This window comes from Aphelocoma coerulescens, chromosome 17 (genome assembly GCF_041296385.1).
Source record: "Aphelocoma coerulescens isolate FSJ_1873_10779 chromosome 17, UR_Acoe_1.0, whole genome shotgun sequence".
In the NCBI taxonomy this organism is placed as follows: domain Eukaryota; kingdom Metazoa; phylum Chordata; class Aves; order Passeriformes; family Corvidae; genus Aphelocoma; species Aphelocoma coerulescens.
The window spans coordinates 6,316,175-6,338,386 of record NC_091030.1 but is presented as its reverse complement, the minus strand read 5'-3'; the positions used below and the strand labels follow the sequence as shown (position 1 = coordinate 6,338,386).

The window sequence follows — 22,212 nt, the reverse complement described above, 5'->3', positions numbered from 1 at the left end:
CCTGACTGGGGCTGAGCTCCAGGGAACAGAGACCCAGGGGGGTTTGGAGGAGCCACTGTGCCACCTGCCCAGGGGACAGCCTCATGCTGTAGGACAAGGGGCTGCAGGGCTGCCCAGGAGGTTTCCCAGGGGATTCTTAGCATGGAGAGAGAGCTCAGGCTCCCCCCAGCCGGATTGAAGCAGCGCTGAGCCATCGCTGCTCTCACGATGCTCCTCTGAACCTCTCAGCAACGCTCCTGCCCGCAGGTCAGACAAGTGGCAAATAAAAGATTTACGGGAGGTGCGGCAAAGCTATGGGAAGGAAAACCACATCCACACGGGAGTGGCGGCACATCAGGCCGGGAGGGAGCCCTGGCACGCAGGGCTTTGGGCTGGGAACACCGGGGTTTGGGCATCGCTGTGACCCTGGAGGGGGTGGGGGGCGGCTGCTGCTTCCCCCCGCCAGACCAGCTTCCCACAGTGCGCTGGGCTTTGCTCAGAGCCTCCCAGCACTTTGGCTACCCTTGGGCACAAAGGTTTGGGGGGGTGGCGATGCCAATGCCAACCCCCCACCCCCGCCCAGCACCCTGCCCATCCCTGCCCACCGATGGGACTGAGCCCCACCAGCTCGGGGTGTTCCACGGGAGGATGTAGGGGCGTATCTTTGGAAAGGGGGTGAGCGGGTTCCGGGGCCATTCCCCCCTCTCCTCCCGGTCCCCTGTAGCACCCCCGATCCCGCTGGTACCAGCCCCCGCCTTACCTGCTGCCGCTCCTCCAGCTGTGCTGCCACATCTGGGCAGCTGCGGAGCCCGGGGCTGGAGGGGGGTTCGGGTCCGGGTCCGGAATGATTGGGGCGGCCGGGGAGCCGCGGGCGGTGCTGGGGGGGGCGGGGAGATCCCCCGGGGCATCACCGGGCGGGGTGCCCGAAGCGGGACCGGGGGAGCCCCGGGGGGGATCGGGGCGGGCAGGGAGGGAAGATCCACCCCCGTGTCCGTGCCCGTGTCCTCCCTCCCTCCTCTTCCTCCCTCCCTCCTCCTCCTTCTCCTCCTCCGCCGCCGCCGCCGCCCGTCCTCTGCCGCGGCCAGCCGGGCAGCGCGGGCGGGCCGGGGGCTGCGCCGCCGGGGAGGAGGTTTGGGGGGGTCTGGGGGGGTCCGGGCACTTACTTAGGCTGGAAGTTGGCGGCGCGATGGGGAACGAGCGTTGGAAAACCGTGGGAGGAGCCTCGCAACTTGAGGATGGGCAGCAGGAGAAATCACAGGTACGGGGCGGGGGGCGGCGGGGGCCAGGGGGGGTCAGCCAGCCCGGGGGTCTCAGCGACCCCCCAGTGTCCCCAGCGAGCTTTTCTTCCGGCGCACCCCAGCGTGGCGAGCTGTCCCCCAGTCCCCCCCGTGCGAAGCCCCCCGGGCTGCACCTCCTCACCCCCTCCAATCAATGTGTTTATTAACCTGGAGCCAGGGCTCCCCCCCAGCCCCGGGGCTGCCCCGGCCGGGCAGCGGGCGATGCTCCGGGGCTGCCACAAGCCTCTGCTGAACCGCTACACGCTCTGAACTGCTTAAATAACCCTTTAAAAGGGATTTGGCATCTCAGCTCCGCGCCGCAGCCGGAGTCATCCCTCCCGATTCGGGGGCTCCCGGCCGCCCGACCCGCTCTTAACCTCCGGGAGCCCCGCTGGTTTTTGGGGGGAGGCCGGCGCTGCGGCGGGGTGCGGTGGAGCGGCGGCAGAGCCTGCGGTGACACGCGGGGGATCCGGCACGTGCCGGAGCCTGTTTGCACATCCCGCTGCACGTGTGCCAGCTCCGCCAGCCCGGCGTGGCCGGCCACCAGCCACCGAGCACGGCCGAGCAGGTAGGGAGTCCGGGAAGCCCAGGGTGGTTCGGCTTGGAAGGGGCATTAAAGATCACCCAGTTCCAACGCCCCTACCATGGGCAGGGACACCTTCCGCTAGACCAGGTTGCTCAAATCCCCACCAAGCCTGGCTTTGGACACTTCTAGGGATAGGCACAGGCATGGTTGCACGCTGAGTGCAGGCAGGGTGGGAAGAAGGAGCGCGGAGTATGGGCAAACGTGTCTGGGAAGAGCTGGAGGACAGCGAATCTCCGGCGAGCCTGTGAGTGGAGGGAAGGAGCCAAGAGCTGGCAGTGCTGCCCTTCCTCGGCACCCAGGAGCTGGGCAAGGATGGGGGGGAGCAGACTTGAGACACGCTCCACCCCAGGTCCGCCACATCCCTGTCCCCTGACACCCGCAGCAAGGCGAGAAAGGGGCTTCTGCCTGACTTCTCCCTTCTGCACACCCTTCCCTGCGCCCTCATCTCCCCGGACAGCCCCTCCATGCCGAGTAGCTTGCGCGCCTCGCTGAAGAGGGGCTGCGCACCCCGGGAGACTTCTGAGCCCCCGAGAGAGAAACCACCTTGCCCTCCTCTCCCTGGCAGAGCTGCCTCCCTGTGCGCAGCCCCTGCCCGCAGGGATTCGAGCAGCGCCATCCGTTTGGAGCTGCCATCCCCCGGCTTTGTGCCCCCCGCGGCCCCGAGGGTGAGCCGGGCAGGATGGATCCAGCCCCACCACCCGTGCGGGGCTGGACAACCCAGCGCGGGGCTTGATGGTTCAGGGTGGGTTGCAAAGGATGCACAGAGTTTGCCGTGCAGCCGGAGCTGCGATCCCAGCTCCCGCAAGCTCCGGTGCAATCCCATCCCAGCCCGCCCGCATGCTCACCCACAGAGCCGGCTCCAGTGCGCTCGCCATCCTTCCCTTCTCCTCTCCTCTTCCCGATCCGCAGAGTGTGGCGTGCCGTGGGAGCGGTCGCAGGCAGGCTCTGGGTGACGGAGGGAGAGTAGGAAAACGGGAGCGGGACTCAGTTCACCTGCTCCGTGCCCGCGGGGAGCCGGCGGAGCGCGGCGCTGGGCTCCGGGAGGGCGGCTGGGACACAGCCCGGGCCCAGGGCGAGGGGACGGGGGCTGCAGCCCTGCGCCAGGCGGAGCAGCAGGGCGGGATGGGCAGGGAGGGTGGAGAGGGACGGAGCAGTGGAGAAAAATGATGCAAAATGAGCTGCTCTGCTCAGGCAGCTCTGGATGAGCGATAGGTTCGGGGTGAGGGACTGACCCTTGCTGCCCTGGGGCGCCTTTAGCGCTGGGTGGACCCCGGCAGGAAGGTGGGGGTACCCGGACTGAAGTTTGCACCAGCAGCTGAGCCTGAGCAATGCAAACCACAGTGTCCACTTGCCTCGGAAGCAAGACACAGGTTCTGGTTCTGGTTCGTACCTGGCTGAGGGCACAGCCCAGGGGGAGGGCAGCCAGGCTGCTGGACTGCTGCCTGCCGTCCCACAGCAGCGTTTGTCTGGTGAGCTGGGGAGGAGCAGGGATTTTGGCAGGAGCAAATGGGACCTCCTCATCTTAGAGCATCTCCCAGGGCAAAGCTCAGCCTCTCCTGCCACCACTCTCCATCCAAGCCCTCCAGGGACCGGCCACCTCCGGGTGCTCAGGGGACAAGCCAGCTTTTGTCGTTCCCTTCCCACAGGCTCCACGTGCTGGAGCTGCTTGTCTCCATCCCCAGCGCTGGCTGAGTAGGCTGGGAGATGCTTTGAGGGGCCTGATGGGGTCCAGAGCTGCTCATGAAGTGTGGCTGGGTCACCAAGGACCCAGCCCCCATGGGTGACCAAGCGTAGATCTACTGCCTGTGCCAGTGCAGAGCACGGAGAGCCCGACTCAGCTTTGCACTGAGGACACAACCATCCCTCAGATCCTGCCTGGGGCTCCCTCCCAGGCTCCAGAGCAGGTTTGCAAGTGAAGATCTGCTCATCCCAAGCACCACTCAGTCTCACAGCTTCTGCTCTCCTTAGGAAGGAGTGATTTGAAGATACTGGGACCTCCAGCCCAATGGATGTCCCCAGGAGAACATCAGTAATCAGGGAAGGGGGATGTCCTACAGCTGTCCAAAAGTCTTGGCAAGAATTCCAAGGCCATGGAACAGACAGCAGGAACCCTAGGGATCATGAGAGCTGTGGTCATGGTGAGGCAGGAGCGTGTGGCAGGGGTATCTGCAGGGTCCCATGCCAGCAGCTGGGCATGCTGCTGCAGTGTTGCTGTGCTGGAGGGGCTTGGGGGGACCCCCACTCCAGTTTGGAGTGTTGCTGGTGCCACTGGCTGAGTTTCCCTCCTCTCCCCACTGCAGGTTGCCAGGTAACACAACCTGCCAGCAAAATGCGTGGGACTCATGAAGCTGCCGCCACTTAGGATCTTGCAGTTGCAAGCAGAGGGGATCATTTTGGAAGGGGATTGGCCCCCAATTCCTGTTGCCGGTGGGAAGGCAGTGGTTCTGGGCTTGAAAGCTGGAAAGCAGCTGGATACAGCTTCCAGTGTGGTGGTACATCTGGGCAGAGCTGCAAGATTTTGGTGTGTTACAGCCCAGTTGGGATTTGTGTGGCTGTGGGAAGCAGAACATCATCCATTCATGGCCCTGCTCTGGGAGCTCTTATTGCTCAGAGGGAACCCTTGGCCTTTGCAGCCCATCCATGTGTCCCTCGAGATGGGGAAGGCAGCAGTGTTGGGAGCAGCAGGATGGGAGGGCACAAAGTCCTGGAGGTGAGGGTGCTGTCACAGCCAGGACCACAAAAGGCCATAGTCCCTGCTCAACCTGTAGATCCCAAACCACCTGACAGTGGCCTTTGGTCAGCAGCCACCCCTCCTGTCACTTCTGTGCTTGCAGGCTGCTGAGGGGCCCAGCTGAGCCCAGGTCCTGGGTGTCCACACAAGGATCTCAGCAATGAGCATCTCCCACCCCTGTCTGCCACCATCCTGCTGCTCCTGGGTGTCCCCTGTGCCCCCAAGCCAGGGCTCCATATCTACACACACCAGACAAACTCCTCAGCCCCCTGCTTGCCCTAAACTTCCCTTACTGCCTTTGACATCTCCTTTTATTGTGCACCGAGGGGCTGAGCCTGGGCCTCTCTCCTCATAGAGAGCGCTGCAGGTGGGTTCCCATTCAGTGCTGCAGCCTCACTCCTGCAGAGTGGGGGAGTGGACGAGAAACTTGGGGCATACCCTGGGGCTGGTGGTACATCCTTGGCCCCCCAGCCAGCCCCGCTGCCGCTGGGGTCACCTTAATGCAAATGATTGCGTGAGCGTGAATGGAATGAAGGGTGCTTGAAGGAAGGTGTCACTCCAGATAGATGTGCACGGGAGGGGACAGGGCCTGGGAAATCTTTGCAGATGCAGCAATTTTCCCCTCGTTTCTGGGGAAAGTAGTCTTTGTCTCTCTGAATCTGCAGTTTGCTGCCAGCCCTGCAATTCCTTGTGACAGCCGTGGCCAGGGTCAGGGGAAAATCACAGCCTCTGTCCTGCAGGTGTAATGAGGAGGGGAGGTGGAGGGGGGACTGGGAGCTGATGGGATCGGGTGGCAGCTCACTCGCTCTGCACTGCCTGCGCTGGCACTTCAGGCTTTGCAGGTGAAAAAGGCTCTTGGTGGGCATGGAGCAGCTCCCACGGGCTGAGCCAATGGGTCTGAACAGCAGCGGAGCTGCCAGAGGGGCTGGGGGGGTCAGAGACCTTTTCCACAGCAACTCCCCCTTGCCGGGAGGCTCTGGGACTGATCCAAAGACTCTGGGAGAAGCTCTGCCCCCCTCCAGCAGGAAAAGAGGTGACAAGGGGGACGGAGATATGTGGCCTGCCATAGCTGGGAGATGCCACATGGAGAGCAGGTCCCCACGATGCTCAGGGCAACATGACCCCAGCACTGACCCACAGCCTCCCCTTGTTGCTTTCCCTGCGGTCCCTGCTGTGAGGGACACGAGGCGTTTTCCCCTTTTCTCCCCATATTTGTGCCCAAGGCAGCAGGGAGCCCCACACACATCTCCCGGGGAGCCAGGGCTGCTCCAGCCGAGGATCACCGCCGTAAATAAAACATGCCAGCGGGAGCCGGCGGCTGCTGTGCCTTCGCTCTCGTTATTATTTCATACCCCACTCCCAGGTGGGTTTAGCTGCTCTGCTCACTTGGTGTTTGCCTGTGGCCTCCACATCCCTGGCAGAGCTGCAGGGCTCCCTGGGGTCCCCACCCTCCCTCCTCTGCCCCAATGTCATTGCCAGACCCCCCAAAGCCCGTGCAGGTTTGACCCTACCTCTGGGATGAAGGGGCGCGGGATGTGTCTGTCCAGAGGGGTGCTGATGGTGTGTCTGTGTCTCTGCCTACAGAGGATGAGCTGTGGGTACATCCTGTGCACCGTCCTGCTGTCGGTGGCCGTCCTCCTGGCGGTGACAGTCACGGGGGCCATCCTCTTCATGAACCACTACCACACACCCGTCACAGAGTCGCCCCCCGTGATCAGCACCAACCCCGAGGAAGCCAACGCGCTGGTGACCATCGAGAAAGCCGACAGCTCCCGCATCAACATCTTCATCGACCCCAACTGCCCCAGCGCTGCCGGCACGCTGGGCCGCATGGAGGGGCTGCAGACCTCCCTGCTGCGCGCCGTCACCGACCACGATGCCGAGGCCAAGGCCACCAAGAGCCAGCAGAAGGCCCTGCTGGTCACAGTGGCAGACGAGGTGGCCAAGCTGCTGACCCACGCCGTGCAGCTGCGTGCCGACTGCGACGGCCTCAAGAAGGGGCACAGCGCCATGGGGCAGGAGCTCAGCGCCCTGCAGGGAGAGCAGGGCAGGCTCATCCAGGTGAGCCGGGGCTGGCAGTGCCAGGCAGGGCTCCCTGGGGATAGAAAACCCGGTCCCAATGTTCCCAGGGGTATGGCTGCTTGCAGCCCCTGCCCACAGTATCCAGGGGAGAGCTCCAGGAGAAGGAGCTGAGGTTGAAGGCAGGTGCTTGGGAATTGGAAGTCAGGAACTGTCTCCCTGCCAAGCCACCCCAGTGCCAGTGAGCAGGGTGTGCAGCCTCCCACGCTGGGGCCTCCCAGATCCAGGTCCAGTTTGAGGGCTCCAGTCAGAGCCAAGCACAGCACAGAACCTTCTCAAGGGCAGTTCATGCAGCAGTCAGCCGCCCCTTTTCACAGTCCCCAAAATTTCCCAGCCAGGGAGCTGTGTTGAAATGCTTACCTGAGTATGCCAGGGGTCTGCCAGGTGTTGTAGCAAGATCCAGGCATGGCTGGATGCTCCAGTACCTCCTGGTACTCAGCTCCCTCTGTCCAGAGCTGCTTGTTTCTCGGTGCTTCACTTTGCTCCTCATCCTCCTGCCGTGCCACGGCCACCCCGTGTCACTCTCCCAGCCTGGGTCACCTCAGGGGACGATGAAGAGCTGGCAGCTGCCTCAGGACACGGCTATTCCTGCCGCCTCCGTCATCCTGTCCTTTGCCGAGAGATGCTCTTTATCCCATGGGGTGGCAGCACCAATGCACCCAGGTTTGGGGATTTCTCCTCCCTGGTGGCAATAGGTGCTTACCTGGACCCTGGCCCCTGCCAAAAAGCAACAGAGATGTTTTATGGGATTTGCTGTGGATTTATGCCCCCACCAGCCCTTACCCTGGCATTGCTGAACGGTGGGAGCAGGCAGAGTGGTCAAGGGGCTGGGATGTGGGAGGGATTTACCAATTTAGCCACAATTCTGTGCCCCTCCATGTGTCACACAGCTGCTCTCGGAGAGCCAGACCAACATGGCTCGGCTGGTGAGCTCCGTCAGTGACGTTCTGGACACGCTGCAGAAGGAGCGCGGCGGGGCCCGGCCCCGGCTCAAGGCTGACCTGCAGCGAGCGCCGGCCAGGGGAGCGCGGCCCCGGGGCTGCTCCAACGGTGAGCCTGCATCCCTGCCAGTCCCTGGGAAGAGGGATGTGCCCACGGCTGCCGTGGGAGGGAGAAAACCACCCAGGGATGGGGCAAACCATCCTGGAGAAGGGATTTAATACAGTTCAGGGGCTGGCAAGGAGGTGGAGAAGGAGGGAGATGGGAAAGTGTGTTCTGGAAGGGGAGGTTCTCACTGTGCAGCCCCCAGATGTCCATAAACCAGAACAAAAGCCCCTTCACACCCCTGCAAACCCATCTGCTCCCAACAGAGCATAGCAGGGGCACAGGCAGAGCAATGAGCCATCATTCACCTCCATCAGGTGTGGAGGGTGGCCCTGCACGGGCTCGGCATAAACAGTCACATTCCTCAGCATTGGGTTGAGATACAGCTGAGTGAGTCTGTCCTGGAGCTGGGAGCATGTGCCCACAGCCTCCCTGGGCATCGACTCTCCCTTGTCCCTGTCTGGGCCCCAGCTTGCCCTTGCCATCACCACGGACATGGGGTCAGTCCCTACCAGCTCCTGGGGGGTCCCCATGGTGGCTACATCCCCCTGGGCACTGCTGGCCCTGAGCATCAGAGGAGAAGAGAGGGAAAGAGCAAAGCACCAAGCTGCCAACTAGAGCTGGAAGCAAGGTTGGGAGCCTGGGAGAAATGGCAAGACATTAAATTAGATCATTAATTAACCAGCTTTCCCCTCGTCCCACCCCATCCCAATGCCACGCTGCAGGCTCCCGGCCCCGAGACTGCTTTGACATCTATGCGAGTGGACAGCAAGAGGATGGGATTTACTCCATCTTCCCCACACACTATCCCGACGGCTTCCAGGTCTACTGTGACATGACGACGGACGGGGGCGGCTGGACGGTGAGCTGCCACCATGCTGGGGACACTGGGTGATGCCACCGCCAGCCACGGGCTGGCCCCGCGCCAGGGCACTGGGGGTGGGAGATGTCACTTCTGACACTTGGATGTGTCATCAGGATGGGCAATAAATGTCAAGGGGGCCTGCCTGTGCACCCAGAGCTTCCCAGCGGTGCCACCAGAGCCCTGAGCCGAGGCCAGTCCCTGCCCTGGACTGGGGAGCTTGGCTGGAGCTGGAGGGGGGTTTCGGACAGGGAGTTGGATGCCACCACTGGAATTTGTCCTTCTCAGCAGGACTGGGGCATGGTTGGGGCACAGTGTGGCTGCGGCTGTGCCATGGGGCACGTGGCTGTGCTTTGCCCCATCCTCATGGACCCAGTGAGCCGGTGCTGGGGCTCAGGGCAGACCCCAAACCTGGCACGTTTGGCCTCATCTAAGGCCGGGGTGCCCGGGGCACCTCGGGTGCCGCGCTGATTCACTCCCTGTCCGATTCGCTTTGCCACGGCAGCTGCACTGGCCCTGTAATCACAGTAATGGGGGCAGGGAGCAGGGGGATGGGGGGACACGGCACTGCCGGCCCCAAGCCTGGAGCCCCCCATTGCCCCAGGCACCACTTGGGTGCGAGCAGCCTCCCTGCCCTGGAGGACATCGCTCAGTGGGCCAGTAGGACAGAGAGGGGGTCCCAGGAGGTGGTGGGGTCTCACCAGGAGGGGTGGGCAGGCAGCCTCTGCCCTGAGGACACGCTGCATGAGCCGAGCTGGACAGCACCCCTCCAGCTGGGTGCTCTAGGAAACAAATCCCCACGATCTGATTCCCCTAAGCAGCTTTGAGCAGCACCAGGAGGGAGCTTAGCCCCCCTGCCCTCAGGCACTGATGAGTCTTCGACCTCCCAGAGCCCACCCCGGGCTGGAGGAACCTGTGGTGTCTGGGTCTTACCAGCAGCTCCAGTGGGGAAACTGAGGCACAGCACAGCCCCGGGACCTTAGCTCTTGGGGGCTCACAGAGGGAAAAGGGGGGACGCTTCTGGCTCCTCGGGGTGCAGAGGGTCCTTGCAAACCCCGTGCGCAGTCTGCACAGCCTCCACCAGCCCCAGCCATGCCTGAAGAGCAGCCCAAGGTGATTAGCGAGACACTCAGAGGCTTATTTAAAGCTGCTGCAGGCGGGAGGGCTCGGGCTGGGCTGGGGAGGGGGCACAGCGAGTGATTCTAAGCCCGGCAGCACCGGGGGGTCTGGGCGTGGAGTGGCACAAACACCTCGGCTCAGCCGTGCCTCGATGGGGCAAGGAGCCAAACCAGGGGCTGAATCCCAGTGGTGCAGAGACAGCCAGAGCAGGGTTGAGGGTGCACAGCCCAGGCTCCTGTTTCTTGGGGCTGCTCTGCAGTAGAGGGTCCCAAACATGCCTCCAGCCCCTTGGGTGCACGGATTGTCTCAGCCATCTCCCAGGGGCCGGGGGTGTGGGGGTCTGGCTGATCCAGGCTCCAGGTAAGCCATGGCACGGCTGGGTGCTGTGGTGCAGAGCCTGGGAAATTTCCCTTCCCTTCCCTTCCCTTCCCTTCCCTTCCCTTCCCTTCCCTTCCCTTCCCTTCCCTTCCCTTCCCTTCCCTTCCCTTCCCTTCCCTTCCCTTCCCTTCCCTTCCCTTCCCTTCTCCTCCTCTCCTCCTCTCCTCCTCTCCTCCTCTCCTCCTCTCCTCCTCTCCTCCTCCTCTCTGGAGCGATTACTCCTGACATTTGGGCTTATTTGCATGTGGGTGGGTGGGTGGAAGCGATGGCAGCAGCTGAATCAATTTTGACTCGGGAGCTTGGGAGCTGCTGAGCTCAGCTTTAGCCTGCCTGGACAGCTCAGAGGCCACGGGGAGTGGGGCAGGGGGAAGAGCACAGCACCTCACTGTCCCCATGGCATGATCCACAGAGGCAGGGTCCTGGTTGCTCCCTGTCCCCGTCCTCCGGAAGGCTGAGCAAGGCACAGCTGGTTTGTGCCCCCTCAGTCCTGCCCAGCAGCAGCAGGGCCCCAATTGCAGCTGGTGGGGATGTGGATCTGGGTCAGTGCCCACCGGTGCTGATGGGAGCATCCAAATCCTGTGCCCAGCACTGACTGTGATTGCAGTGACTGCCCTGGGACTGCCCAGCCCAGCTCTCCCCTTGACACTCACCTCTGGCACTTTATTAGTAATAACGGGATGACAGAGGTCAGGGGAGGCTCAGCATCCCAGGAGGCCTCAAAAAGTTGCCTTTCCAGGTGATGTTGTCTTCAGAATGTCTTTGCAAATGCCCCACACTCCTGCCAGTGCCCCTGAACCTCCATTACTGCTCATCTGGGGTGAAATCCCCTGGGATCAGCATCTCAGTTCCATAAGCAACGGTGCTCTGTGTGCCTCGGCATCATTTCCACACACAGCACGTATTGGGAAATGGTGGGAAAGCCAAAGGATGCAGAAGAAAAGGCTGTGCCAGCAGGATGAGGGCTGTGGTAACACTAAGTGACAGCTTCCAGCTTCAGGGGCACCTGCTGTGCTGGGACACTGGTGGGGACAGCTTCCCCAGCCTGGTCATCCCCCAGTGGAGAGGGCCTGGAGAGGGATGGGGGCTGAGCAGACACCGGTGCACTGATACTGGGCTGGGGTAAACCGAAGGCAGAGGGTGAGAGGAGCCTGGAGAAACGTGTGCTGTTTCCAGAGGATGTGGTTTATGTGTCACCACAAATGGGGACGAGACAATTCTGCTGGCAGGGCCAGGCAGGAGCAGTTCCTGGGATGGGCAGTGCTGCCAGCTGTGGTGCTCACAGGCTGCCCCACGGGATCGGCGCTTCCTGGAGACTGGCTCTTCTCTCTGGCTGAGCCCAAAGATGGTCTCTCTGCTGCGACAGGGCTCAGAGGACACCTTGGGGACAGGGCTGTGGGATCTGCACCACGGATGCCAAAAGTGGACCAGGAGCCTGAGCACTGCAGTGGTGGTGAAGTGATGGCTGAGCATGTCCCCAGCTGGGGAGTTTCAAGCCCACCAGGAGTTTGGTGGAGCTGAGGGAGAGGAGGCTGCCAGTGCCATGGCAGGTGCTCCCGATTTTCTCTGCTTTTAACCCATTTTTCTGGGCTGGCAGCTTTGTAGGAGCCTGTCCCTTCCCCACAGGCACGACTGGGGGAGGCAAAGAATGAGGGAGATAAATATTTCAGCCTTGCCCTTAAAGAAGGGAGGGAAATCCTTTTTGCTTAAGAGGGGGTGATGCATATTTGATGAGGAGGAAAAAAGCAGCGAGGCAGGGCTGGGAGCACGATGAGCCTGTGGGTCACCCCAGCCTTCCCAGCATCCTGGTGCAGGGGGTGAGCAGGAGGCTCCCACATCCCTGCCTGCACATGGTGGGTGCACAAAAGAAGCACGGAAGGGACTGTGCACGAGAGATGATGAGGATGGAACAGAAGACTCAGGAGGACACAGAACCTCCAGCACTCACCAGGTTTCAGCAACCCACCTGGTTTCAACCCCCTTGGGGCTGAGCCTGGTGGGCAGTGCGGCACCGAGGGCTCCTCCAGGGCGATTCCTGAGCCGTGTCAAGGCTCAGCCAACGGGGCCCTGTCCCCCATGCTTCCCTGGGCACCACTCAGGCAATTGGCCTATTTACAGCCGTGGGTCAAAGCCGATTAAGAGGCAGCGCTGGTGCTGCGTCCACCGCCTTCCCCACACAGCAGCGCCGGAGCCGACGCTGGCCAGGGAAAATCAGCTTCAGGCTCCCGTCCAGCCACACTGTCCCCCTTTCCCAGCAAGCCTGAAGAAAGCCCCTTTAAAAGGGCTTAACCACAGCTTCTCAAGGGCTCAGCACAGGGATAAAAATTAAGGCTCTAATTCTAGAAGGTAAGTACAGCAGGATCAGAGCCGTGCCATGCCGAGGAGTGTGCCGGAGCCTCAGCCGGCACACGCAGCCCCAAAAATGCCCATCTGGGGAGGGGCAAACCAGTGAGAGGTTCACAAGGTCCTTCTGCTTCACACACCAGGATGAAACCCGACATGTGCAGGAGGGTGGGAGCAGCCGGGGGAGCAAAGCATGGTGGCTTCCCAGCTGTCTTCGGGGCTCATCCGCATTCCCCAGTCCTGGGATGCTGGAAGCTCAGCTCGGCAGCGCAGCCGAGCTCTGAAGATGGGGTCCTCTGGCCCCTGGGCTGCCAGAGCATGGGATGGCTCCCAGTGTCCCAGCTGTCCTCACCACGGCCTCGGGAGCGTGGAGATCGGTGGGAGTGGGGCGGGCTTGCTCAGCCAACTTTAATGCAATTAATCCAGGGCTGGAGGCTTAATTAAGTTCAAATGGTCGGGCATGAAGCAGCATTTCCTGGATCGCTGTCAATAAATCAAACCCAAAACTATGGATAAAGGGGATGAAAGTCACAGAGCACACACGCCGATGAGCAGATGGGAGAGGAAAAGGGAAAGGCTCCGAGCAGAAAAGCTGCGCTGAGCCCTGGGATCTGGCTGGGATCTGGGGACTCTGCAGGGCTTGGGGCGGTCAGTGCCCCACAGTTAATTTCTCTGGGAGACTAATGAGGCTATCACAGAGATGGTGCTTTACGATGGGGTGCCTGCCCAGGAGAGCAAGGAGATCCAGGAGGAAGAAATCAGCTGCTGGGTTCTTACACAGTCCTGAGCAGCCACTGCTGGCAGCGGAGCTCCAGCCTGGGGGTCTGCCGTCCGTGTCTCTGCTCCCATGTGCAGTAGCAGAGCCGGGCTGTTTGGAGGCAAGTGCAGGGTGTCCACCACGCCAGGGACACCCAACGACTTCCCAAGGAGCTGCAGGTTCCCTGAGCTCTGCTCACATTTCCAGACAGGATCCGCTGAAGGATCGGTTTTATCTGAACCGACTCATCCACCCCTGGGAGCCGGCAGGCAATGATCCAGCATTTCCCCGGGGACCTCTCCCCAGCATCCCTGAGTAATCACTGAGCCGACAGGGTTTAATTTGTGCCTGTGTCTAATTAGGCGGTGGCAGGGGGAGGTGGGCAGCACGGTGGGGAGCAGAGGGGTTGCCTGGGGTACGCAGGCTGGGAGCAGCCCCACAACTTTTTGTTTGGCCTTTTTGTCTCCCCAGGTGTTTCAGCGGCGGGAGGACGGCTCTGTGAACTTTTTCCGTGGCTGGGAAGCCTACAGGGATGGCTTCGGGAAGCTGACAGGAGAGCACTGGTTAGGTATGTGGGGCTGGCTGTGCTCAATCCTGGGCAGGCTGGCAAAGTCTGGGCTCCCCTGCGGAGGTCTGGGGTTTCCTTTGTGATGGAAGGGACACTGAGACCTCCCTGGACAGCACCCATGTCCTGGGAGTGACGGGCTGGGCAGACACGGAGGGGATGGGGTGGCTGCAGAGGGCAAGGAAGCCATGGGGCTGTTTGCCCCCGAGCTGAGCACGTCCACAGAGCGAGGGGTGGAAAGTGCGAACTGCTCCCTGTCCCACCCGGCACCCCTTCCCCGGGGACTCCTGGCCACCCCATCTCCAAAGGGTCCTCACACTCACCCCTTTCCCTCTGCCAGGGCTGAAGAGGATCCACCTGCTGACGGTGCAGGGCAGCTACGAGCTCCGCATTGACCTGGAGGACTTTGACAATGGCACCGCCTTCGCCCACTACGGCAGCTTCGGGGTGGGGCTCTTCTCCGTCGACCCCGAGGAGGACGGGTACCCCATCAGCATCGCTGACTACTCAGGGACAGCAGGTAGGGCAGCAGGATGGGGGGGCACACGTGGGCCCATGGGCAGGGGGAGCCCACAGTCACAAAAAACCCCATTGCTGGGGTGCTCCAGTGTCCTCTGGCAGCAGCAGCGGCTGCATCCCTGCGGCCTCAGCGAGCTGCAGGCACGAGCAGGGCTGCGGTTGGGCATCTGCTGGAGGAGCCCTGTTGGAGGAGCCCCACTGGGGTACCCAGGGAAGTCCCCTGGGGCAGGGACCTAGTCCAAGGGCAGGAAGTGCCCATCAGGACTCCTTTTCCCTGGGACAGGTGACTCCTTCCTGAAGCACAACGGGATGAAGTTCACCACCAAAGACCTGGACAACGACCACTCGGAGAACAACTGCGCCGCTTTCTACCACGGTGCCTGGTGGTACCGCAACTGCCACACCTCCAACCTCAACGGGCAGTACCTCAAGGGCCACCACAGCTCCTACGCCGACGGCATCGAGTGGTCCTCCTGGACTGGCTGGCAGTATTCCCTCAAGTTCACCGAGATGAAGATCCGGCCCATCCGGGAGGAGAATTAGCTGATGGCATGAGCCCCCCACACCGTGCCCAGTCCCCTGCCCTTCCCCACCACCCTGAAGACCCATTCCCTCAGCTGCCATCCTCTCTGAAGGCTTGCCCACCTCTGAAGGGCCCCTAGGGAGCACCTGCTGCCAGCGAGGGTGACTTTAGCTCCTGGGAACCCACAGACATTGCCAGACCTTTGCTTCCCACTGCCACGGCTCCCCTGCAGCCAGAACAGGTGTCCTGGCCAGAGTGTGACCCACGGCCTGTGCTCATGGCTGGGGCAGAGAGGATGCAGGGACTTGGGCAGAGGTGCCCAGCAGGGTCCCGCAAGGAAGGGAAGGGGCTGCCTGGAGGGAAGGAGGGAGGGATGCCCAGGGAGGCTGAGCACCTCTGGTCGCCTCTGCTCCGGGCACTGACACCAGGCAGTGGGCTTGCCAAGCTGGCAAGGGACTGGGGGGCCCAGGTCCCCCAAACCCGCAGGACTGGAATGAGGCTGCTGCTCCACAGCTCCAGCTCCCCCCATGGTGCTACTGGTGATGGGGAGGGCTCAGCTGGGCCAGCCTGACTGTGCCAGCGATTCCCTCTCCGGACTGCGGGACGCTCTCCTCCACCCCTGCTAGAGCAACGCAGCTGGGGAGGGATGACCATCAGCTCCTTAGTCCCTGTTGTCCCTGTCCTGACTCCTGGAGCCTCCCAACAGGTCAGAACACCCCAAAGTGAGCCAGCACAGTGCTGCAAGGACGCACACCCAGAACCAAGGACGGCACAGAGCTGTTTTGGCAGTGCTGGGGAAACAGGGAGCACAACAAGGAAGAGGAGGAGGCGAGAAAGGCTCACTTCCCACCACAGCTCTGCCTGCATTTCACAGCCCTTCCCTCCCAACCAGACCCATTTGGATTCATGTTGAACTTTTGTCGTCCAAAGCTGTGACCTTTCCCCAAACCCTTCAGGCAGCACAGCCACATCTCCCTGTGAGCCCCCTCAGCTCGCTGCTGGCCTGGGCACCCGCATTCCTCTTCACCCCGGCTGAGCCGTGGTGCTGGCTCGGCACCTGCAGATAACCAAAGCCTTTCATTTCCTCAAATCCCGTTAAGGTTTTGCAAAAAAGAAGCCCCGAGTGGGGCTTAGCATCTGCAGGGCCCTGATAACCAGGCGGCAGCACCAGCTGGCCCAAGCAGGAGCTGCTATGGGGTGCGGGACTGATGTCTCCTGCTGGCTCCCTGGAAGGACTCAAATGGGGGATTTTGTCCAAAAAAAATGAGAACCAAATGGGAGCAGACTCTGAACAGGGAGGGGAGGGGACAGATGGAACCCTGCCACCCTTTACATCATTTTCTGCCTGTGCTACAGCAGAGCCCTGTCCCCAAGAAACACCATCGGACAGGCAGAAGGACTGAGGAGGGGAGGAAAACTCCCGCTGTCCCCATTTCCAGGGGGGCTTAAAGCATGGGGAGATCAAAGGCTCAGCTTCCTGACTGTGCCAGGTTTCTACTTCCCTCTGTGATTCTTCTTTTTTTTAAGCCTTCCCCAGCTTGGATCTTGTGCTGGACAAGCTCTCTCACCTACTGGGTGAGTCCCTGTCTGTCTGCCCTGACAGGGAAACAGGGACAAATGATGCATTGGGATCACCACAGCTTTTTACTCTGCCAGAGAGATTTTTCAGAGCCCTCAGGTGAGGATGAGCTCTGAGTGAAGGCACCAGCTTTACCCACTCCATCCATGCCCGGAGTAGCTGGCCAGGCTGGCTTTCTGGAGCGATGGGAATTGGGGGAACTCAGCAGTGGCATTTCTCAGCACAACAGCAGGAGCTCTGACAGCTTCCAAGGAGCTTCCTGCGTTCCACTGGACCTCTCAGGAAAGGGTCCTGCCTGCACCCATCTTTACTTTGCGATCAGTTATTTTGGTGGATTAGCTGTAACTGGCTTTTCTGATGCTTTGGGCAGGAATGCACACGGAGCCATGTGCCGGGTGGGAAGGCTCATCCCCTCCCCAGACCCCTCCATGGTGTTCTGCTGTGCCAGGGAGGGAACATTGTACGTTGGTTTGTTGGTAGCACACCCTTGTGTACCTGCCCGTGTCACCCGGGACCCCCAGAGACTTTGTTTTGACTTGCACGAGAGGTATTTGATCCATGCCAAGATGCAGGATTTCCCAGGATTATTCCCAAGAGCTCACAGATTGCCCCATGGCCTCAAATTAGGTTAAACCCATCCGTGGTGACACCTCCCTGGAAAGGGGTGGGCAGGGGTGACCGGGGGTCTGGGATATGGCCATGAACCTTCCCAGCCCTGGGCCAGGCTGTGGTGTGTAGCAGTGCCGTGAAGTCTAGGTTATGTGTGTGTCCAACGCTGTACATGTGGACTTTCTAAACTCCTTAATAAAAGGATCTCATCGTTACCCACCGTGTGACAGCCGTGCCCGCGGCACAGCGCGGGGACACGGCCAGAGGGACCTGCTGTGGTGACAGCAAAGGGAGTGACACCGGGTCACTGCAGCTCCTCGCTGCTGCGCTGGGTGATGGCTCCTTCCCCGTGCCAGGCTCATGGCATGGCATCCCTGGGAAATTGCCCACCACGCTGAAACTGCTCTGCAAAACAAGAGGGAGCAGAGGAGGCTTCTCAGGGCTCCAGCCCAAAGCCAGGCCCTGCGGGACCTCGGGGTGGCCCTAGGGCTGGGACTGGGAGGTTGGCAGGTGTCTGTGCCAAGGGGACCTGCTCCCTGCTCCGGTGGACAGAGCACCGAGCGATGCTCCCAGGCCTTTCCAGCTGCCCTGGCTCCAGGCTGTTATTTTCCATTCAGTTTTACCTCCCCTCCGCAGTATTAATCACCAAGGAGCAGGAATCAAGGGCCTGGAATGCTGCCTCTTCCCAGGCACCCCAGGCCCCCTCAGGTGTGCTCAGGGGAGTTCAGGGATGCCATGGCCCCTCACCTGCCCCATGTCACAGCCTGGCAGGAGCCCCTTTCCGGACAGAGGGTGTCACATCCCACTCTGCCACAGCCCAGGACAGACCTGGAGGGGACAGCAAGGTGCATTGGGGACCATGTCCCAGCACTGGTGGCTGCATGCGTTGACCAGAGAGGGTGGGAGCACTTGGGCATGTCCATGTGGGGCCAGGCTCTGGGTGGATTTGGGGGTGCAGGGTTCTCCAGTGGTGCCTATGCACCCATCACACACTTATGTGTGGGACCCCCAACAGCCGCACACAAGGACACATCAGCCAGATGAGGGGGACACACTTGGGCCCCCAGACAAGACCCTCCCTCCCAGCAGCATCCCTGACAACTGCCAGGGACACAAGGCCAGCTCCCAGCTGCTCCTCCAAATGAGGCAGCAAACGAAGGCGGCGCGTTAATGAGTGGCGTTGCCGCACTCCCATTGTGGCAGCTCCACCAGCCCCTGCCGCCTCCATCCCCCTCTTCAGCCCCCTCCCCGAGGATCCCACCCTCTTCTCTCTGTGGCCACACGTCCAAGGGGTGACATGGCAATCAGCGCTGGTGACTATTTAATGGCCCAAGGTGGGCTGGCCGCTCATCTGGACACAGGGTGGACAGAGAGGTGCCGGGGCTGGCAGCACCAGCCAGTGCGGAGGAGCAGAGGTGAGTGACCGATGGCCGCGTGTCTGTCTGTCTGTCTGTCCCTGCTTTACACCCCCTCCTCGATGGGCAGCACAGCCAGGAGGAGGCAAAGGCTGGTGGGAAGCAGCTGGGGACCCACCGGCACCCCCAGACCCCAGGACGGGACTCAACAATTTGGCTCCACGACGGGCAAAGGGGTGCAAAAATGAGAGAGCAGAACAGAGGCAAGGTGTGAAAAAGGTGGGGAGTGAAGCCCAAAGCGAAGCCTCCAGGCTCAGGGGTGTTGGGAAGGGCAGGCAGGGGCTTGAGTGCACCTGGGTCTGGCGCAGGAGAGAGAAACAGCCCCCTCAAGCAAGCATAGAACAGACACCCTGGCCCCCAGCACCTGCAGCAGCTTTTAAGGCAGTGTCTCCAGATAATAATAATAATAATAATAATAATAATAATAATAATAATAATAATAATAATAATAATAATACAACCCATTTCCTCTTTCTGAGCCTTTGTGGGAGGAGGAAGGGAGGCAGAGCAGCCCTCCCCCTGCTGAAGGTCACCCCCGCCTGTGGCACTGCACGAGGCTCAGGACTTCACTCCCTTCTGCTCTGCTCAGACCCCTCTGCCAGGGCAGCTCCGAGCCCCATAAAGCAGAGGGATGTCGAGCACCTTCCTCTGCCCCTGTGTCACCCGGGCACAGCGGGCAGGACCCGCTCGTGGGGACGATCAGGGCGATGCTCCCGCGGTGCCTTCAAGAGGAGCGGGCAGCTCCGGAGCCCATCGCCCTGCCCGGCTCTCAGCCCCCTCAGCCCCCGGCCCAGCGCTCGGCTGCGAACCAGCGGAGCAGCTGCAAGGCTGGAGCGTGTGAGCACGGACTTGCTGCCGGTGTAGGGCAGCGGGGGTCCAGGAGGCAAGGGGGAGCTCAGTCCCCCAGCAGCCCCGCTGGTGCTGGTGTGGAGGCTGCAGAAGGCGCAGTGGGTGCTTGGGGGGCTCTAGCAGGGGCGGCAGGGCTGGTTTGGGGGTGCCGCAGCAGGGATGGGGAACTGCGGAGGGCAGCCCGTGCCGCGGCCTCAGCCCCTGCCCGAGGATGTTCGGTGCTTCACTGACATTCCTTCCCCTTCCTGTGCTTCCCCCAGATGAGAGCACCCTACTCGCTGTCCTGCCTCTTCCTCCTGAGCCTGGGAGCCTGCTTCCCTCCCGGCGAGCGGTGGGAGCCGGGAGACGCCGGGGAAGGGGCTCTGCTCGGTCCCGGCTGGCAAACGGCGGCGGAGGGCCGGGGTCCCGGCTGGAGGGCAGGGGCAAAGCGGAGGCGAAGCGAGGAGCTGGACGCGCTGCTGAGCATCGCCGGGGGGCTGCGGGGATACGGCACGGCCGGGGCCGGGCAGCGGCCGGGCAGGCGGGGGGACCCCGAGCTGCTGCCCGTCGGAGGGGAGAAGCGCAGCGGCACCCTGGGGAACCTGGCCGAGGAGATCAACGGCTACAACAGGAAAAAAGGGGGCTTCACCTTCCGCTTCGGGAGATGAGAGCTTGGACTCGATTCCCCACGTCCTGCGGGTCACCCCGTCCCGTTCTTCCCTTCCGTCTCACCTAGGTTTGCTCGGACAAAAGGATATTGGGGGGCTTTGCTGCTGGGGTTGCCTTGGGGAGGGGGGACCCTGCGTTTGCTCCACTCCCAGCTCTGCTCTAGATCTCCCATCCCTGTTCCCAACCGATGCAATGGAAGAAGACGAGGGTGCCTGAAAGAGAAATCACCAAATCCCTTGCCTGGTCACACACAGCTCTTGCTGGGGCACAGGGAAAGGGCCCAGTGCTGGGTCTCCAGTGCTGCAGAGCTGGCAGAGAGCAGGGGTGGCACATGGGCATGGGCAGAGGAGGGTGGCACAACGGGACGGGCAGTAGGGCCGGGCAGCAAGGCTGGAGGGTTACAGCAGGATAGTCCTGGTGGTGACAGTCCCCAGGGACTGCCTGTAGTCCAGGGCCAGCTGTCAGGGAGGAGAGGGTCCCTCAGAGCTCTCCACCGAGTGGCTGCTCTCCTGCCTATTAAGGGAAAGTCCCTCCGGCAGCAAATTCTGCTTAGTGTCAAATGCCTCTCACACGAGGCAGCTCCTGCCTGCAAAACCAGGGCAGAGCAGTGGGGTTCGAGAAAATCTTGTCCTTAACAACCCCTGGTGCGCGCACAGAAACCTGCCCTGGCCTCGCCAGTCCTGCCACAGCCCCACCTCCCTGCTCGTGCCCCGAGCCCCAAACCCCTCACCCGGGTGAGACAGTGATGGCCAGCCTTCAACGTCCTTGTCACATCACCCCAGCTCCTGCCTGACAGCCTGGCCCTTCCTAATGCCTTCCTGGTCTCATTACCACCTATTCCCAGCTGTAGCTACTGCAGAACTCGAAGTAGGACTGAACTTGAGTAGTAGAACTTCAGAAGGACTGAAACAAGGACTTCTGCACCTACTGGGGCCACTGAGAGGTGCTCGGTGGGTGTCCAGTCACCAGTGGTGCAGCTTTGGGAATCATTAGGCCCAAAAGCCCAGCACAGTCACAGTAGCACAGAAGAGCCCCACTGCCCAGCCACTGCCTTCCCCTCCTTTGGGCAGATTTAGCTCTGCCAATGCCGGTGTTTTCTCTGTGCCTGCCAGAGGTACCAGCAGTCAGAGCTCTAACTACCTGCTGCAGGCACTAATGGCAACTTACACACTGAGCCACTGCTGGTATTTCATTGCAGGCACAAAAATGAGTCAGGAGATGATTTGCAAGCGCTAAATTGCACCCTCAAAAATCAGAGACCGTGGCAGGATTTGGTTGGGGGAGTAAAAAAGATAAAAAAAACCCTTAAATCAGGCTGCAAGAGCTGCATTGTAATATCCATCAAGCAGACAGACCACTTAATGCAGTGCTGCGTGAGTTGTTCTGGCAGCAGGAGCAGTGACTGAGGCTGAATGGAGGAGCTGGAACCCAGGGGAAAACAGTTGTGGGGCAGCAGGTCCAGGGAGGAGCGATGGATGCACAGGACCAGGCTCATCAGAGCAGTGCAGAACGGGAGGGACTCCAGGTTTGCAGGGACACAGACAGTGGCAGGATTTGGCCCTCACACGAGGACGGCACTGGCTGCGAAGGTGAGGAAGGGCATTTCCTGCCCCTGCATCCCTGCTGCCCTGACCGTCTCACACTGGGGAGCACAGCAGCGACCGACGGCACTCAGGGTGGCTGAGCCCACGCCAGCCCCCACCCCAGGCACCCCCAAACCCACCTGCATCCCTCTCAATTCCCGCCCCACCGAAGGCCCCCTGTTTGGATCGGGACGCAGGCGCCGCGCTCGCATCACACAGCGGAGACGGAGCTTTATCGATGTTTCTACGGCAACGACTTCCCCCCACCCCCCCTTTCTTTTGAGTGTTCAAACCATCAATAAACACGCACTGATCAATTTTACCCTGAGCTGGAGTCGGGGGGAGGGCTGGAAGGGAGGAATGGGGAAGAGTTTTGGAGTAACTCTGGGTCAGTGAGGGCTGGTAAATCCCTGGCTTTGCTGTGATGGATCATTGCAGGGGAGAGTGGCACTGACTGCTGCAGAAAGGGAAAGGAAACCTGCTGGGCAATGCTGTGGCTGCGGGGATGCCTGGGCACTTGCACTCAAGTCTGGGAGAGGAACAGGCTCAGAAGAGCCTCATAAAAGCACACACATAACGAGGCTTTGATTGATGTGCAATAACGTCGGTAGAACTCACTGAAAATTTGAGCACTTACCTGGCAGGTGGGACAGAGTTGGGCTCAGCCCCCATGCCTCAGGGCTCCTTGATGCCACCAGGGCAGTGCCATCACTCTCTGTACCCTCTGTCCAGAAAGGGGCTCCTGCCAGGCTGTGATGTGGGGCAGGTGA

The 22,212-nt window shown here is 61.4% G+C and overlaps 2 protein-coding genes across 2 annotated transcripts; both read left to right on the top strand.

The window, feature by feature from the left end:
- The first annotated feature begins 1,165 nt into the window (after window positions 1-1,165).
- Window positions 1,166-14,779, top strand: FIBCD1 (fibrinogen C domain containing 1). The gene is made up of 7 exons (XM_069031873.1): window positions 1,166-1,237; window positions 6,158-6,634; window positions 7,543-7,702; window positions 8,422-8,558; window positions 13,624-13,720; window positions 14,058-14,237; window positions 14,520-14,779. Exons 1-7 carry the CDS (start codon window positions 1,166-1,168, stop codon window positions 14,777-14,779), a joined length of 1,383 nt encoding a protein of 460 aa, XP_068887974.1.
- Window positions 14,780-19,471: 4,692 nt separating this feature from the next.
- QRFP (pyroglutamylated RFamide peptide) lies at window positions 19,472-19,858 on the top strand. The gene has a single exon (XM_069032179.1). The coding sequence runs from the start codon at window positions 19,472-19,474 to the stop codon at window positions 19,856-19,858; it is 387 nt and encodes a 128-aa protein (XP_068888280.1).
- The last annotated feature ends 2,354 nt before the right edge of the window (window positions 19,859-22,212 follow it).

Coding starts and splice junctions, on each gene's coding strand:
- QRFP (XM_069032179.1), top strand. CDS start 19,472: ATGAGAGCACCCTACTCGCTGTCCTGCCTCTTCCTCCTGAGCCTGGGA.
- FIBCD1 (XM_069031873.1), top strand. CDS start 1,166: ATGGGGAACGAGCGTTGGAAAACCGTGGGAGGAGCCTCGCAACTTGAG. Junction 8,559..13,623: donor CGGACGGGGGCGGCTGGACG/GTGAGCTGCCAC, acceptor TTGTCTCCCCAG/GTGTTTCAGCGGCGGGAGGA. Junction 13,721..14,057: donor GACAGGAGAGCACTGGTTAG/GTATGTGGGGCT, acceptor TCCCTCTGCCAG/GGCTGAAGAGGATCCACCTG.